Source organism: Giraffa tippelskirchi, chromosome 4 (genome assembly GCF_054371585.1).
Source record: "Giraffa tippelskirchi isolate mGirTip1 chromosome 4, T2T-mGirTip1v1.2.pri, whole genome shotgun sequence".
Taxonomy (NCBI): domain Eukaryota; kingdom Metazoa; phylum Chordata; class Mammalia; order Artiodactyla; family Giraffidae; genus Giraffa; species Giraffa tippelskirchi.
Window position 1 is genome coordinate 41,316,521 of NC_137278.1, and position 17,914 is coordinate 41,334,434.

Consider the following 17,914-nt stretch of genomic DNA (forward strand, 5'->3'; position numbering starts at 1 on the left):
CTGGAGAATAAAGGCAGAAAAATGAGGCATGAGGTTAAGAATGAGAAGGGAACTGGAGATGGGAAATAGGGTGGTGACAGTGGGAAGCTGAGGCCAAAAAGAGAGGCTGGTACAACTCATAAAATGTTGACTAACTTCCTGGGAGAAGTCTGTTCCATTAAATCAGAATCTCTGTGAAACTCCCTGGCACTGACCCCAGATGTCCCTACGTTAAATTGCAAACATACATTCTAAAATTCCCTTATGTTCCATTCCTTAGTTCCTCTCAATCTTTTTCACTCTCCTAAATATGGCTTTCTATTTTGGTAGTTAGAATTATTTTGGCTGGAAGTGACAGAAGCCCAACTTGATCTAAAAAGTCAAGATCATCCTCAAGCTTCAGGCAAGGTTGACTCCAGTTGCACAAATGATGTCCTTAGGGAACTGTCCCTCCATTTCTATCTTGAGGTTCTGCTTTCCTATGTTCTAGCTTCCCTTTATATCCCTCAATCTCCGACATACTTAGTTGGTCTCAGAGTTGAGTGGTAGCAACTGTCTGGTGACCAAGCCCTTCTCCTTTTACCCTAATCATGTTAAAGACACTAAGATACTTCCAATTTCCCAAGTCAACAACTTGGAAGTTATCCCAGACCTTTCCATTAGTCTCCATATCTAATAGGTCAGAAAGCCAACTCACTTCCATCCCACTTGTGTCTTTGGAATTATTTTCCATCTCCATGACCAAAGCCACTGTGCTTTGTCATGCATTATTATTTCTCTCATGGAAGAAGAAAATTTCTCCCTAACCAGCCTTTGCTTCCTGCAAACCATTCTCCATGCCTGGAGTAATCTATTAATAATGTAAACCTGAGTCTAGCATTCCCTGGGCTTAAAATGTCTTATGTAACTTATATATGCTGCTCCATAAGTTTGGGGTACAAACATGATTCCATTTGGGGAGTTTTCCAGTGCATCACTTGAACCTCAGCTGCCCTGTTGGCAGAGATCTTGGGTTGAGTTCCCCAGAAACAGAGCCTGAGCTGGGGAGAAGTGTTGTTTTAGAGGCCTCATTGCCTCCCTGCCACTAGACTCAGACTGAGCTCACTCTAATCCATTTTATTATTTGGCCTAATTTATAACAGTCTTGGAGTAGGAGATTGAAGATTGGTATCTTTCCTTCCAAGAGGCCAGGAGATCCTCATGTAAAATGCTGTGTACTTATTGCCAAGCTTGGCCTACTGTGGGTCTCAGAGTGGGGCCTTGATGCAGTCATAAAGGGTTCTTTTCTGTCAGAGTCAAAAATTCAAATGCCTACAGGAGCCAGAAGCCCGACAGACGGGCCAGCCGCCATTCACCAAGAGTTAACTGTTACCAAGCAAGAATTTGGCACTCATAGTTCCCATATCTTTGGAGTATTTTTTAAGAGGAGCCAAAAATCTTGATTTTTATGTGAAATGGTCTGATTTTAAACTGTTAGAGTCTCTTTTTTTTTTTTGACAAAAGGTAAGAAAAACAGAATTTATCTGGAGCCTTATCTGACCGTGGGGCTATCAGTTTCCAAACCCCAGACAATGGATGCCCAATGACTCTATGTTTGTGCAACCAAGGGGCCACTGCAAAGAGCTGGGACTGGACAAAGCTCAGCTGTGAACCTTCTACAAAAGATTTCAAGACTTCAAGATAGTCTAACCTCCTTTAGCATGACCTCTGTTGCCTCCCAGATCCATCCTTCTCAGCCTTTCTGTTACCCTGGCTCCCCACCCTGTCATACCTTGGGGCTTCTGGGTTCATTGGGTTGTCAGTTATCTACACCGTCTCACCTTCCTTCCGGATGTGGCTCAGACACCCCTTCTTCTGGGGAGCCTCCCTTTCCCTGCCCTCTGCTTTCTTTCCTGCTAACCTCATGTTTTAGAGGCGTCAGCCATTGCCCTAATGTTTTCTGTATAGGACTGTTGCCTCATCTGACAGAAAACCTTGGAGGGCAGGACCCTGGGTTCATGGTCCCCTATAATCCCAAAGCGTCACAAAGGACCTGGCATTTTAAATCCAGGTTGGAGCAATGAGCCTCCAGTTTGAAAAATAATGACCAGGCCACGGCCTTTCACTTATGGGAAACGTATTGGTGAAGAACCATTTTATTTTGAGAAAATAAGTCGAAACTTGGTGCTTAAGAGAAAGGGTTAAAAAAAAAAAACCCTCTGCACACTATCATTTTTAAAACAACCAAGTATTTGTGAAATACAGTTGGGAGGAATAAGTTTTTGTACTTCCTCATCTTTGTACATAGCAGAAGCTTCTAAGAAACAAGAGAGTGGCTAAACTGACCCGTGGCACTGCCTTCCTTCCAGACCTCAGAGGTCCCCAGGGCTTTTACAGTCAGGGATGTCTGCTGCCTCCGAGGAGAAAGGGTACCAGCTCCTCTGACTGAAGCAGCACTTCTCGGAGGCGAAGGCGAGTGAGCAGCCACAGCCGAAAAGACCCTTTGCATAATCTACCTTACAATGAGGCTGTAGAGTTGTAAACTGAAACTCCAGAGGCAAACCATCAGCGGTTACGTTTTCTCGATGAGACTACTGCCCAGCCCTGTCAATCATTTCTTGCTTTCTCTCCCTCCGGGACACACACACACACATACACACACACGAGGCTCGGTGAACCGCTGACTTTTCACACACACACACACACATACACACGAGGTTCGGTGGACCGCTGCCTTGACTCTGAGTCTCTCTCCTACACACACACACACACACACACACACACACACACACACACACATACACACGAGGTTCGGTGGACCGCTGCCTTGACTTAGTCTCTCCCCTACCTGAAGTGAGCCATCAGGAAGTAGCGAGGTTTCATTCATAATACATGAACTCAAGGGAGCAGGGAGGCAGGGATGAGAGACTTTCATCTGTTATTTAAAATCCCAGCCTTGCAGCTTGAAAGGGAAAATGACCCGGGAGTGAACGCATCGGGGATGAAGTATTCACGATAACGGGACCAGCGAGCGCGTCAGCGGCCCGCCCGCCGGCTATTTATACAGAGCCGATTATGCAATCGGGCTTCAGCCATTCATGCCGGGACTGGGACGCCGCGCCCCGCAGGGGCATCGTTCCCGGACGCCGGGTCAGTTTCTAAGTTTGCATCATCCCCTTCTTTACGAGAGAGCTTGGGTTTCCATTCCGGCCGGCGGGTCTGGTGGGGGGGAGGGCGGAGCAGCCGGGCTGCACATTCGTTTGGCACACCCTGGCACACACGACTGCTTGTTTAAACAGAAAAATAAAGGCACCCGAGAGCCCAGGGCGCGGCCAAGCTGCGCGCAAGGCTGGGCTCCCGGCAGACCGGAAGGAACTGATAAAGCTGGCGCTAATGATACCCGCTCCCTCCCGGGTCGGAAGTGTCCTCCGAGCGCCGGTCATTGAGAAATACCGAAGGGGCAGGATGAGGGTGAGATGAGGACAGGCGGGGCGCAGCTGCGCACGCCTCGCGGGGCGGGGAGCAGGGGGCGCTGCGGCAGTAGGGGGGCTCCTGAGGGCCGCGGTCGGGTGGCACAAACCACCTTAGGGCACAGTGGAGTCCTCCCCTAACCACCCCCTACCCTGCAACCCCACTAACCCTGCGGGAGGGCGAAGGGAGTCACTATCACCAACCCACTCCCGAGAGATGTACACCCGCGCCCTGTCGGACTCCGACGGGCGAGAAGTGGGAGGACGCAGAAAGGGGGCGAAGGACAAGAGGGAGCGGATTGTGGAGGAGAACATGTCCGCTTCTCCCCGCGCCCCTGCGGGGCGGGAGGGGGCGGGGGCCGAGGCCGGTTTCCGATTGAAACTAGCACTGCGGATCTACTGAGCATGCCCGTCCCGAGGCCGCCGAGGGTCGCTCGGGTTCCGGGCTTTCCGGGCGGCCGGCCCGGAGGATTCGGGAGGGGGTGCTCCCCCGCTCCGGACTCGGGTTCGGAGGCGAGTAGGTGGGGGTCCTACGGGAGACTCCGCTGGGTTACCCTGAAGTTGTGAGCAGATCGACATTACTTTTGACACACTGTACGAGACACCCTTGGCTTGTCTGCTCCTTATTTTGCTGTTTGTCGGGGCGAGACAGGGATGTGGGTATTTAGCCCTTTTCAGCAATGTCATTAAAACCCTGAATCCGTAATATCCCTATTCTGGTAATTATCCAGTAGCCTTTGATAACACCCTGGTATTCAGATCAGTAAACATCTGAGTTATTCACTCAATACCGCCATTTATTCTCGGAGCTGCCAGTCATAGTTAGAGATTAATGCGGGAGGGGTGACCTGCTTGGGATATTTTCATCAAAAAAGATTCCTTTTGCGTAATGAACAAGGCAAAAATTGGAAGGTTTTCTTTAGAGGAACATAAAGGACCAGGAGTGAAAGGGAGAGCATTTGATAATCCACTGGCTAAAGGGAAGAAAGGGTTGCCGTTAATCTTGTATTTGCAGTGTGCTTAACACAGTGCCTTCATTTTATAGCCATTTAATCCTCCAACAACTCTATGTTGTGGATATTACCTTGTTACTACAGAACAGTGTGACGCTCAGAGAACTTAAGGACCTGCTGGAGTCTGGTAGCAGAACATCCACGTTGGGACTTGGTGACTCTTGGACCTTGGAATGTTTTCTTTTGCTCCTGGGTTGGGCCAGTCATTCACTGTTATTAGCAGGGAGCTGGATGAATGAGTTGTAATGACACAGATTCAGCTTGCCTACCTGCAGAAAATAATCATCTCACCTGTCGCCTTGTCATTTGAGTACTCTGAACTAGAGGGTTACGCCCATTGGGTGGATATTTCTGACAAGACAAATGTCCATGTTCCTGGAAGTTCAGGAATGACTGAATAGGACTTCTTTCAAACATTGCTGAGAAAAGCAACAAATGGGCAAAGGTGAGAACTGGGTAGATGCCTTAGCCTAATGGGGATTTAGATGCCAATGTCTTGCTTTGTTCAATGCTTTCTCATAGACCCTCAGTGGTCTCAAAGACTGAGAAAGACAAGTGTGGCCTTGTTATCCTTGTTTTATAAAGAAATTGAAGAATTGCTAAAAGCCTCACTCAGGGTCTCGGGGCTGCTAGGAGGAAACCAGAACCTAGGTGTTCCTCCCCTGTCTAGTGCCCTTTTTAGCACCACATACCAGCACTTAGCATGGAGTGGTTGATTGGGTTTAACCCCAATCTGTGTCCACAAAGATCATGGTTAAGATGAACACAAAACCTAGGGTAAACCACTAGTTTTCCCTTGACTCAAGGTGAAAACTCTTAACTTTCTTCAGAGTACTGTGACTCTCCAAATGCATACATATACCCTTTACCTATGCAACATTTGAGGTGTAGTCTTCTCTTAATTGGTTCAGTGATTGCCATTAAGTTAAAAATTTTTGTGTAGTGTCTTGGGACAGGGAGAATATAAAAGTGCTTGGAGAGCAGGAAGGAACAGAGACTATATCTCTTGCTCCCTAGCAAGACCCCAGAAAGAAATATTCACTGGCTATGGAATTTCTGGGATCCCTGCAAAGTAGCAATGTGAAGCCCCTAGTTTAAACACCATTAAGAATTTCTTTTTTTTTTCTTTCTTTTTTTTTATTTTTTTTTTTTTACCATTAAGAATTTCAAGACTGCAGCAGCAGAGCACCAAGCCAAGCAAAGATACTGGCACAGTTGTGCAGGTTGCTTGCCCTTTGCCTAGACAGTGCTGTGTTAAAAAGTACGGGCCTATCCTGGCGCATGGTCCCAGGCCAGGTTACGAGAATAATTAAAAAAAATAATTTAAAAAGGGGAGAGAGAGCGATAGCAGGGCTCCCCATCTCACTGTGCCAAAGTCCATGGAGCTGGCAACCTCTGGGCCAGAAACTGTGGCATTCAAGGGCCTAGGAGAAGGACCATCCTCCACCAACTTTAGATTTACCGAATAATTTAAAAAACATATTTGGGTTTGCATTTTAACCTGGGAAAATCCTTCATTTCTACTGGAATGCAAACGCTCCTGGCTTCTGTTGGATTTTTTTTTTCTATGTACAAATAATGATTCCTTGAAAACTCCCAAGCCCCTACCAAGAAAAGAGATCCTGAGATTCACGTGAAACTGAAAAGCCTCTGCCATTCAGAATCTTGGCAAATGCACCTGTTCTGCCCCCACCCTCCCGACCCAAGGTGGGTGTTAGTTGGTCTTCCGAGAGCCACCAACCCTCCGGTCACCCCCAGAGCTCCCTGTCTTCCCCCTCCTCCTCTTCCCTCCGATTTTTAATCCAGGGGTTTGGGAGGAGGGAGGGAACCAACCGGAGGCCAGATGTGTGCGAGTCCCCCGCTGCCACCTCCTCCCTCCTCTCGGGCATCTTAAAACCCGGAGCGCTAACGCGGGAGGATCCGGAGTTAAATGCGGCGCAAACAACTCCGCTCCGGGTCTCCTCAGAGAGTGGAAGCCGGAGGAACTTGGGGGGGCGGGGGAGGGAGGGAAGGAAGTCGGGCATGCTCAGTAGGCCGGACAAAGTTTTTTTTTTTTTTTTTCCTCCTTTTTTTTTTTTTCGGTCGCAAGTAGGAAGCTTTTTGCACTCCACCACCTCTGGCCGCTGGGAAGACGTCATCGCTTCCGCCCTACTTCCTCCTCCTGTTGGTGGTGGTGAGAATCCAATATGGAGTAAATCGGTAGAGTCGAGAGATGGGGCTCGGACGGGGCGCCCTGCACCGCCTTCCAGGCGCAGCTCCCCTGGCCGCCGAGCGCTCCCCGGAACCGTGATTGGCCCAGCCCCCCGGGGGCAACCCCGGGCCGAGCCCCCGCCCGCGGCCGGCCCTCTTCTCCTGCTCTCAGCAGTCCCCACCGCTCCACCGCGCGCTTGTTTTCTCCTCCTCTCCCCTACCACCGTCCCCTGCCCAAATCTCTCCGCTCCGCGCGCTCCCGAGCCCTCGGAGCCCCCGCCCGCCTTGCCCCTCGGCCCTGCGGCGCTCACTCCCCGCGAAGCTTGCCTGTGCACCCCTTCTCCCAGACCTCACCCCGCGCTCCCGTCGCCCTGCTTCCCCTTCTGCCTTCTGCGGCGCCCCCTTCATCTCTAGCAGCTCCCCCCAACCAAATCAGGCGATCTCCGGAGATGTGAAGAAGGGGGGTGGGGGGGGGGGATGAGCGGACAGGAAGATGAAGGGAGCAAAGCTGCCCGCCGCGGGACAGGCGTCTAGGTGAACAGGAAAATGACCGAAGAAACACACCCGGACGAGTAAGTTTGGCCGCGGGGTGGGACGAGGGTGCCCCGCGAGGGCAGCGTGGGGGCCGGAGCTGGGACACGGGCGGGGACACTGGTTAGGTGAACTTGGTTTGGGGTGCAGCGACTCGCTGGTCTGTGGGTGTGGGACGCGAGGTTTCCCCCCTTGTTGATGAAGTGAGGAAGGGGCAAAAACTGCTGCAGGCTGGAGGGGGCACGCGTTGAGTCGGCGGGCTGGTGGCCGCTGCGGGGGCCAAGGGCGCGCGGGTGACCTCCGGGCGGTCCCCGCTCCCTCTCCGGGGACTCAAATCACGCCTCCTCTCGAGATCCTCGGCGGCGGGAGCGGAACACCTGACACCCCCGCTCCGGCTTCCAGGGGTCGGTGGGTTTTGACCCGGTGACTTTTGTGACTCTCCCGCTCCCTCCGCTAGCCCCGCGGTCCCTTCGGAAGCCCACTGGGGCCCAGGCTCCGCCATGTCGTTTTCTTGAATCGCTCTCATTTGCATACCACATTTTCATTCATAAAAAACACTGCGGAGCTAAGGGAGAACGGGGCGCGGGTTGCGCTAGGGTCTGCGTGCACCCGGGTCCTCGCGCGGGCCGGCGTGCTGGAGCAGCCCTGGGGCCCCGCGGCGCGTGTGCGTGTGTGTGCACGCGTTGGCCGGCTGGGGACTGGCACCCCGTGGGGTCTGGGCTGCTCGGGGGGCGGATCCGAGGGTGTGCGGCGGGGGAGGGCGGGAGCCTGCGGAGCAGCGCGCTACGGGGCCCTTGTGTGTATATCTTTGTGTGTCTATGTGTATATCTTTGTGTATATCTCTGTGTGCGCGTGTGCACAGGAGTGCGTGCCCGGCCCGCGGGCCCGAGGCGAACAAAGCTCGGGGCTCTTCGCTGGAGGGGCTCTCCGGCGGACCCACCTCCCCTCGCGGGACCCGTGTCTTCCTTCAGCCCCTGGCCGAGGTGCAGCTTTCCGCGGCCCTGCGGCCGCCTAGGCGGCTTTGCCTTTCTTCTGCCAGCGCCCGAGGCGTTTCCGATCGCGGGTGCGACTAGAGGTTGGGCTGCCGGGCCCAGTGCTTGAGATCGTCGGCCTCGGGTCCGAGCGGTCACCGCATCGCGGCGGCCGCTGCTGCTCAGTGGCTGTGCCCGCCACAGCCACTTTTTTTTTTTTTTGTGAATAAGACGCTCTCCTTTATTGTCACATGATATCTCTCCCCTCCTCCCCTGCACATTCATAAATCCGGAGCCTGTCTCGGCTCCTTTCATTCAGAGCTGCCATTAGCCAAGGTAGCGGCGGCGCCGGCTGGGGCGCAGAGAGCCGGTCGGCAGCCACGGGAACTTGCCTAGAGGGAGGCCCAGCGTGTGTCTGCGCCGACCTGGGGGCTGCGGGTATCCAGCGCCAGAGGCCACGGGTCTTTTGCCCCCGCGAGCATTGAGACCCGATGCGGAGAGGGGAAGTGACTCAGGGCTAGCCAGCGGGGAGGGCTTGTCTTGCAGCAGGTGATAGAATGCAGTGCTATAAGCATCTACTCACTTTTTTTTTTTTTTTAAGTGCCCCGTTGTCCTTTGGCGTCTGCTCTCGCTGGGTTGGGCGGGAGGGGGTGTTAGGAGAGTAGGTGTTTGAGAAAGGGAATTTCCTTTCTCTGGGTCCCCAGGGAGCTTTGGCTGCAGTAACCCCTAGTCTGCCAGACACCCGTCTTAGGACACCTGTCCCCTAAGTAGCCTGAGATGATCTCACCTGGTGTGCATGTCTGATGTCCCACCACATCTGTTGGTCTTTCTATGTTAGACCTTTGCTTGGCCTTCATAGACCGTATCTGGAAATGGTAAAATGAAAAACGTTGCCCTTCTAGGGCTGAAATATGGGATGGGGGAAGGAATATGCTGCTGGGCCTTGCCCCCTTTTGGACACGACTGTTAATAATAAACAGGTATTTTTATGGGTCCTTGTTTGTCCCTGCACACACAAATAGCAGTAGTAGCAGGAAGGGAAGGTTGCCCTGCTCAAGGCTTGTTGGAGATTGATTGGTTCATCACCCTAGATTGGAGTTCCTTGCCTCCCTTCCTCAAGGATGCTGGCCTGGCGGCTTTCTTTCTAGGGCAGCAGGTCAGCTTTGTATCCTATCCCATCTGATATCCAAAGCAAAGGGATTTCAGGTGGAATCACCAGCAAAAAATAAATATTTCTCTTCCAGGCTTTCAGAGTAGTTCGGCATGGAACTGGCCGTCCCTACTGCTGTCAGAAGCCCAGTTGAGACAATGGATATTTGAGGATAGGTTCTGGTTTCAGTTAGAGAATCAGAAAGCTGTGGCGCCTTAGCCCACTGCAGAAATGGCCTTCTCTGAATTACTTTTAATGCAATGACCTTGTCATGAGACAAGAAGTGCCTGGTAAGAAAATGGGCTGCTTGGGCTGTATAAACTGCCATTTGTGGACACTGTCCATTATATTGTTCATCATTCTTATGTAATGGCCCATCTGAAAAATTCCTTTTAAATGCTGGTGCCCGGAAGAATATTTCTCTCAGACTTACAGGGCTTGCTGTGATTGGTTTTCTGTTTTGTTTTATTTTTTACTACCACTGTCTCAAGCTCAGAGCTAAAATTTTTGCTCGGTTATGGTAGCCATATTAGCTTAGGTTTTTGCTAGATTTATTTACCATTCCTCTCTATGCATTTCAGTCTATTTTCTATTTTCTCTTCTAATGGTTTTTATGTTTGAGCTTCCTCAGATACCTTTTGGAAGTAGGCAAGGTGTGTTATAAGGAAGTGACATCAAACTGGAAACTTAAGGGAGATATATTTGTGTCTTAAGTAAAATAGATCTTCCTGATAGCCCACATATATTTAAGGTTTTTATTAAACAATACAGGTATTTAAATATATTACATTTAGCAATAAATCACAACCTTGCAAGTGATAAAGTCGTGCTTAATTTTAAAAAAATACATGTTTTGTCTTCTAATGTTTTTATGTCATTTTAAAATTCTTCTCTAATGAATATATGCTCATAAATTTAGTAAAGCTCTTTTTGCTGATGGTCCTAAACAATAGCTTCAGTATAAAAAGTACCCTGACCCTTCTGTCCCTCTCCAGACAGAAACGCATGTTAAGATTTATAACTCTACAGATTTTTTCAGTAAGTGAAAAATTGAAGATAATTAAATTAAAAATTAAAGATAATTAAAATAATTCAATAAATTATTGAAAGTGGCCCTATGTACAGAGGAAATGGAAAAAAAATTTTAAATCATGTGTGTTTCATCTGTATCTTTAAATCACTGGATCATGGCTATGAATGATTTGGAAATTTGCAGACAAAATGAAGCAACTCTTCTCAAGGAGCAGTAGCTCAAGAGCCACTCAGCTACTGTTCAGCTTTCTATTTTGTTGATGAACTCTTCTCGGCAACACACATCTTGCTGAGGATGGATTTATAACTCCGCCCTCACTCATACTTTCCCTAATGTTGAAAGGTTTCCCATTTGGAAAAAAACTTAAAAAGCTTAAATATTTTTTGCTGAACCATTTCAAAGAAATTAGACATTAGAACTCTTATATTCAATTACTTGAGCTTACTTTCCTAAAGATGAGCATACTCTTATGTGAAACCACAAGACAATGATTACACTTCACAGAATGAAGAATAATTCCCTGATGTCTTTACTCTCAGACTCAACTGACTGAAAAATGTCTAGCTGGTTATTTCAGCCAAAGACCAAAGATCCTGCTTTAAATGCATTTGTAACGTATGGCTCAAGGCTTAGCCATTTGGTCACTTTCTGATCCAAGGCAAATTACTGATGTATCTCACTTTGCTTTTATCTGAGTGAATAAAATGGGAATAAATACTACTGATTTCGCGGAGTTGCTGTGGGAATTAAATGAGTTAGCCTGTGTAAAGCTTACAGCACACACTAGGAATAACACAGGTTTTTGGTGTCGGCTCATCGCTGGACACCAAGATAGGTTTCTTACAGTCTCACTTTCAAATAACCATGTGAAGGAGGTGTTACCCCATTTAACCGATGAGGAAGCTTACATTTCTTACCGAAGACAGCAAATATTTTTTATGCACTTTACTCCTTTAGTCTTTTCAACAATTCTATGCTGTATATGGTTTTGTTTGTTGTTTAGTCGCTCAGTGGTGTCTGACTCTTTAGCCACCCCGTGGACTGTAGCTCGCCTGACTTCTCTGTCCACAGGATTCTCCAGGCAAGAATACTAGAGTGAGTTGCCATTTCCTTCTCCAGGGAATCGTCTCAACCTGGGATCAAACCCCGCGTCTCCTGCATTGGCAGACGGCTTCTTTACCACTGAACCTCCAGGGAAGCCCTGATGGTTTTATTACATCCATTTATAGGAGGGGTGAAATCAAGACCCAGAGAGGTTAAATAACACTAGTAGGCTGTCTCAGGAAGGACTGTATTTTCAAGCACCACAAGGTGCTATCTCAGAAGGGCAGAGGGTGGCCAGCCTTAGTCATTCTGACTTCAAAGCTCAGACCGTTTCTGCCAGTCATACTGTCTCTAATTCTCCTGAATTAGTGACATCCTGTCATTGCCATAACTTTTTTCACTTCCCTTATCTTCCCTGAAAATGCTATGAGGCACATACTGAATTAAAGTGAATTTAAGTAAACTTGGGCTTGTTACACCTTAAGATAATGGAAAGAATGTGAATTCAGAGTTGATTATTACTGGAATGTTAGCTCTATAGTTATTGAAGTAAGAGTTGTGGAAATTAGACACAATGCAACAAGTATCGATCCATTCTCTTTGCCTTAGCCTTAAACAAGTAGGTGTGTTTCTGCTCTACCAGAATAGATTCCTGGAGGCGACTAAGAATTGGAATCTTGGTCTCTTCCTTAGAAAATCTTGAAAGTGAAACAAAACAAAAAACTTGGAAAGACCTTTGACAAGCTTATAAGCCAGGATATTGTTATTGTTATTGTGTAAAAAGACATCGCCATTGTATAAAGTTAAGAGCCTACTGCAAGGTTATAGTCTTGGTAGGTGGTGGGCATTCACTAACCTCCATCTGCTGGGTTTGTTTCCACAGGGATCTTAACAGATGCTACTTCCTTTCCAGCTGTAGTTGATTCCCTCTGCTTTCTGATCCCTTTAACCAATAACATGTATAAAAAGTGGATCAGTATCAATATCAAAACTGTTCTTCTCAATGGTCCACTCGCTCATGCTGTCCGTTCTGGAATGTTCTTCTTTCCTTCTCCAACACATGAAATTCTGCTCATTCCCCTGCTACTAACCCTGAGTCATTCCTCTTCCGAGGTCCTCCTGGACTTCCCCCTTCCTCAGTCCCTAAGGAAAAATTGTGGACTCTTTATAGCACTTTCCCTCCACACTGTATGACAGTTATCACCATTTAGAGTTGGGCTTATTATACACAGCTACATCTGTCCCAAAATATGGGCTTTTGGGATTCAGGGTTACTTCTGTTGCCTAGTTTTCTACTTGTTGGCCTAATACCATCGGGCACATTGTGGTTGCTTTTAATAAAGATCTATTAAGTTAAAAAAAATGAGTCTGATTATTTTAAAATGTTGTTTTGTCCCTGCTGACAAATGCAGTAATTATAATTGTTGTATTTGGTTAACTTAGTCACACAGTCGTGTCCCAACTCTTTGCTATCCCATGGGCTGTAGCCCGCCAGGCTCCTCTGTCCATGGAATTCTCCAGGGTGTGTATAAGCCTCCTTCTGAGAAACTCCCATGTTTTACCTGAAGCCCTTGACGTGTCTTGTGGAAACTGGTTGCAGAACTATCTGGTGTTGGTGATCTGTGATGGAAAAGTCAAAACCATTTTGATTCCTATCACTGTTGTGGGAACTGGGAAGTGGAAGAGTCTAAACTCAATAGTCTAAACTCGGGGCCTGTGTTTTCTGCCTCTGCAGGATAGTGTCTGCCGAGATCAAAATATTAACAATTTGCAATAGCTACAGAGTTCTCATGGAGTCTTAACACTTGAAGTTGGAGACAGCTGTGCCGATGAGCGCCACTGTTGGCAGAGTTCCTAAGTTATGGAGCGGAACACAAATACACAATCTAACAGCAAAATCCTCAGAAACTTGAACAAGATGATAATAGAGGCAGAGCAGGAAGTTTTTGCGTTTGACTGTTTGTTTTGGCTTGTTTTCTCTTAAGTAAATTGGGCTGCTTTTTTTTTTTTTAAAGACCCAGTCATATTGATAAACTTGTTAACCATTGTAAATGTTTCTTTTTGATCAGTATTTAAGGCTAGAACATTGACGATTTTTTAAGGCATTGTCTAGGGCTTTTAGTCACTGGAGTAGGAGAAGTCTTTTGCACTGGTGGGCAGCGTGCTCTGTGAAGCAAAATGTGTTTTCTGTATGCCTACCGTGGTAGGCATGAAAGATGGTTACCACAGCTTGATGTGGTCCCTGTCAGGGGAAGGAAGTCAGGCCAGGATCTTAGTAAAACACTTGATATTAACTGGCATGCTGCTACTGCTAAGTCGCGTCAGTCGTGTCCGACTCTGTGCGACCCCACAGACGGCAGCCCACCAGGCTCCCCCGTCCCTGGGATTCTCCAGGCAAGAGTACTGGAGTGGGTTGCCATTTCCTTTTCCAGGGCATGAAAGTGAAAAGTGAAAGTGGAGTCGCTCAGTGGTGTCCGACTCAGTGACCCCATGGACTGCAGCCCGCCAGGCTCCTCCGTTCATGGGATTTTCCAGGCAAGAGTACTGGAGTGGGGTGCCATTGCCTTCTCCAATTAACTGGCATAGGAGTTGGCTAAATTAAGGACCAACTGTTTTGTAATTACTCATTTCTCAGGTAGTCTTTGTCAACAATATGTTCACTTGGGGTATGTTGCACACATGATAGCAAATCCTGCTTATGTTATTTATGCTACTTTCAAAGGGCAGCTGAATATTTATTTTAAAACAGAATTTCTGTGTTGATTGCCCCAAGAGCATACAGACAATAAAGAATCCACCTGCCATGCAGGAGACCTGCGTTTGATCCCTGGGTTGGGAAGATACCCTGGAGAAAGGAATGGCTACCCCACTCCAGTATTCTTGCCTGGAGAATCCCATGAACAGAAAAGCCTGGCTGTCTATAGTCCACAAGGTTGCAAAGAGTTGGACACGGCTGAGCAACTAAGCACACACAAGAGCATACAGGTGAAAAAACGAATTTTTACTTCATCCCGGCATTTAGCAGTTGTGATTGAAGAGATAAAACAATATGAGCACTTTCAAAATGTATGGGTTTGGCTCCTCCTCTTTGTAGAAATAACGATTTTTCAAATTGTGGTTCCATTCTTAGATTTATTTCCTGTGGTCCATTCATAAGTGCTTAAAACTTAATTATCAGGCTGAGTTGTTAAAATTGTCTTTCCTGGTTCATCTTTGTCTTTCATTTTCACTGTTTATTCCTCTTACTTCTTTTTCTCATTGCTTTGGCTCTGGCCTCCAGTATTGATTTTTCAGATAAACACTGTTTATTTTGCATTTGCATCCCACCCTGAGAATGCACCCAGAAGCTTGGCCCATCTGCCCTTCCAGGTGCGGGAATAACAGCTTATTGACCTGTACACCCATCTTCAGGCAGAGTGCTAAGCCCATAGTAGGCTTTCTGCAAACATTCATTGATTGATTAAATGTTCATTAATTGAAAAAGAGTTTTACCTTATATAAAAAATTAGATGATTACTCATATTGTACATACATCCAGAAAGACTTGAAGTTGTTTGTTTGTTTGTTTTTAAAAACTACTAAGAGGGGCAGGCTGCCATGATGGTGGTGGAGGAAACATGGGCTTCGGGGTCATTCTCTAACTCTTTACTCTTCTGATGCTTACTGTTAGTTTACTTACCTATGTAGTAGCATCCTTCACTCTCTTGCCACCCCTGTCTGGTCTAGAACTCATATTATCAACAGCGTTCAAATTCTTTCTAAAACAGAGTCAGTAGGCTTGTGGGGGGAATGGATGAGGCTGAGAGTTCTCTTAGGAGTAAGCTGGCTTATGGCTTGTTTTGTTTATTTGTGTGCCATGTTGGTGTTTGTGTTTATATTTCCATCCAGGGAATAAAGTGGATGCTGGGCCAGAGATTTAATCATCTACATCCCAATAAGTTTACTCATTCTTGTAGAACTTTTAAAGCTGAATAAGTGTAAATACAGTCTTAAACAGAGTAATTAAATGTCTCTCCTTTGTTTAATAGGTTAAATCAAAATCTGAGATTTTTCTCAGGCTCAAAATTCTGAAACAGGTCTGCTGTGCCTGAATGGTGTGCCCTGGCCTAATGCTACTTCTGGCCCTGAAGGCTAATGCTTGTCTTCTCGTTAGTCTGTGGGTCAACAAGTTGCAGGCTTCCCGGGTGGCGCAGTGGTAAAGAATCTGCCTGCCAATGCTGGAGATGCAGGAGACTCAGGTTTGATCCCTGGGTTGGGAAGATCCTCTGGAGGAGGAAAGGCAACCCACTCCACTATTCTTGCCTGGAAAATTCCATGGACAGAGGAGCCATGGGGTCGCAAAGAGTCATACATGACTGAGCACGCATGCACAGATTTCAGATTAGGAGTCTGCTGTTGTGAACTAGCTCTGTTCATACATGTCTTTTTTATACTAAGGAAAAGTAGTGGATATCAGATGACAGGTGTCCATTGGAAATGTGGTATTCTCTGAATCTAAGGAACTTCAGTTTAGAAAATACTTGGCCACTAATTGAAAAGCCATGTATAAATTATTTATTGGATAAAATAAATAGTAGTTAGGGTGAGGCTGGAGGAGAGGAAGTGACTAGCTGCAGAGTGCTGTTCACTTACTTCACACAGTGTTCCAGCCACCTTACCTGCCAGATAGGACCCCGGCTGTGGCTCAGAGGGAGCCTCTGCCCTCGGGGAGCTTACATTCTAGGGTGCTAGGCATTTCCTTGTGCCTAAGGGCGTGACGCCAGCGTTATCTGGATGATGGACTGATTGGCCGCCAGAGGTGTTTTCCCTCTTCGTCCTCTGCAGGGTTACCCCTTGAGCTGCAGGCGTTGGGATTCCCAGATTTGGGGTACAGGGAACTCCTTGTCCAAAGCTTTAGAGGAGCTCCACACCCTTCCCAGATCCCCTAACAAGTTCTTGAGTCATTTTTAGGGTGAGTGTCTTGTGTGTTCATACACATACACTCATGCACTCACGTGTGGATGGATTATGTCCATGAATCAACAGTGTCCACAGCTGCAGGCACAGAAAAGATTTAGCCAGGTTAAGTATCTTGTCTGAGGTCACAGAGCAGGATTTGTTATTTTTACTCAGGTCCTTTGACTTCACATCTCGTGTCTGTAGAACAACTATTTATGAACAACTGCATAGGGCCTCAGTTTCTGCAAAGAAACTGTTGCGTGTACAGTTTGACTTATATTACCATTGAGCAAATGAAATTAGAACTCTGTAAAGGGCTTCCTTAGTAGCTCAGATGGTAAAGAATCCACCTGTAGTACAGGAGACCCAGGTTCAATCTATGGGTCAGGAAGATCCCCTGGAGTAGGAAATGGCAACTCACTCTAGTATTCTTGCCTGGAGAGTTCCCTGGACAGAGGAGCCTGATGGACTACAGTCCACAGGGTTGCCTAGAGTTGGTCACGACTGAAGTGACTTAGCATGCATGCACAGAATCCTGTAAATGCCTCAGAACAGTGAGGTGACATTTCTTCCTCGCTCTCCTATTCAGCTCTGTGGAGCAGAGAATCAGTGGCCACGGAGATGGCATTTTCTGTACTGATACAAAGAGCAGTTCTCCAGAGACCGCTTTTGGAAAGACAACCAGCCACCTTGCCCTTGATGGAGTCTTGTGAACAAGATAGTTAATGAAGCTTGCTGTTCACTAAGAGGATTAAACCTGAATGTGCATGGGAATCTTATAAAATGAGAATTCTGGTTCAGGAAGGCCTGAGATGCTGCTGGTGCAGATCCAAGGACCCCTCTTGGAGTAGCAAGAGCCTGTCTTTGTGATGACAGTGAGCTCCCAGCTGCCAGGTTTTTTGTCTTCAGAGGCAACCTCACATACTTGGCATTTGGAACCTGCTGAAGAAGCTCATTGGTCAAGAAGGTGGTGTTTCCACGCGGAGAGATATTATCAAGGGCCTGCCTATACCCATTGTTGGCAGGACTTTCAGCTTTGAGATGTAGCTTGATCTATAGATGGTAAGGTGCTGGAAGAATTTTTTCTTTTCTTATGACTTAAAAAAACGTTCTTGGTAAATGCCAGACAGCCCAAGAAATCCATCACTGAAAGAGAAATAGGAAGTCCCAGCACTTTGTGTATAATGTCTGTCAGCTGGCATTCTGCACCTTCCAGACAAATCAGTCTCCTATGGAAAGCCAGCCGCCCCGGGAGCAAGCACACTCAGCCCTAGAAGAAATCACAGGAAGTAATTAAACTGAGAAGGTCAGAGAAAGAGGAAGTGGTTGTGTTGTTTCTGATGCGAATAGCATTGTTGTTCCTGGGGATCAAGATGATGATGTTTAAGTCTTCTGGAATGTGACTGCTTGAGGACTTGATTGTATTTAAATTGCAGCCCTTTTAGTTTATTCTTTTAGACAGCAATCTAGTTAAGGAAATGAATTGCTCTTAGGTCTTATCAGGAATCCCACGTGCCTAAACAGAAGTCTTAGGCTGCGAGTTGCTTATAGCATAGCAAATTGCACTTAAATGAAATGAATGTCAAGACTATTAGAGGTTAATTTTAGGTGTCTGG

At 47.3% G+C, this 17,914-nt stretch overlaps 1 protein-coding gene across 2 annotated transcripts in view; it reads left to right on the forward strand.

Annotated features, from left to right (window-relative positions):
- The first annotated feature begins 3,354 nt into the window (after positions 1–3,354).
- SPRED2 (sprouty related EVH1 domain containing 2) overlaps positions 3,355–17,914 on the forward strand; it is a 132,868-nt gene continuing 118,308 nt past the window's right edge. Inside the window, exon 1 of one of the 2 annotated variants that reach the window (XM_081588304.1) lies at positions 3,355–3,429. Coding sequence is in view for 1 of the 2 variants with exons in the window: in XM_081588303.1 (XP_081444429.1) it covers positions 7,178–7,203 (26 nt within the window). In the remaining variant the exon portion in view is untranslated. Of the gene's footprint in view, positions 3,430–6,604; positions 7,204–17,914 lie in introns of those variants that run through there. The other variant, XM_081588303.1, reaches the window with a different exon arrangement.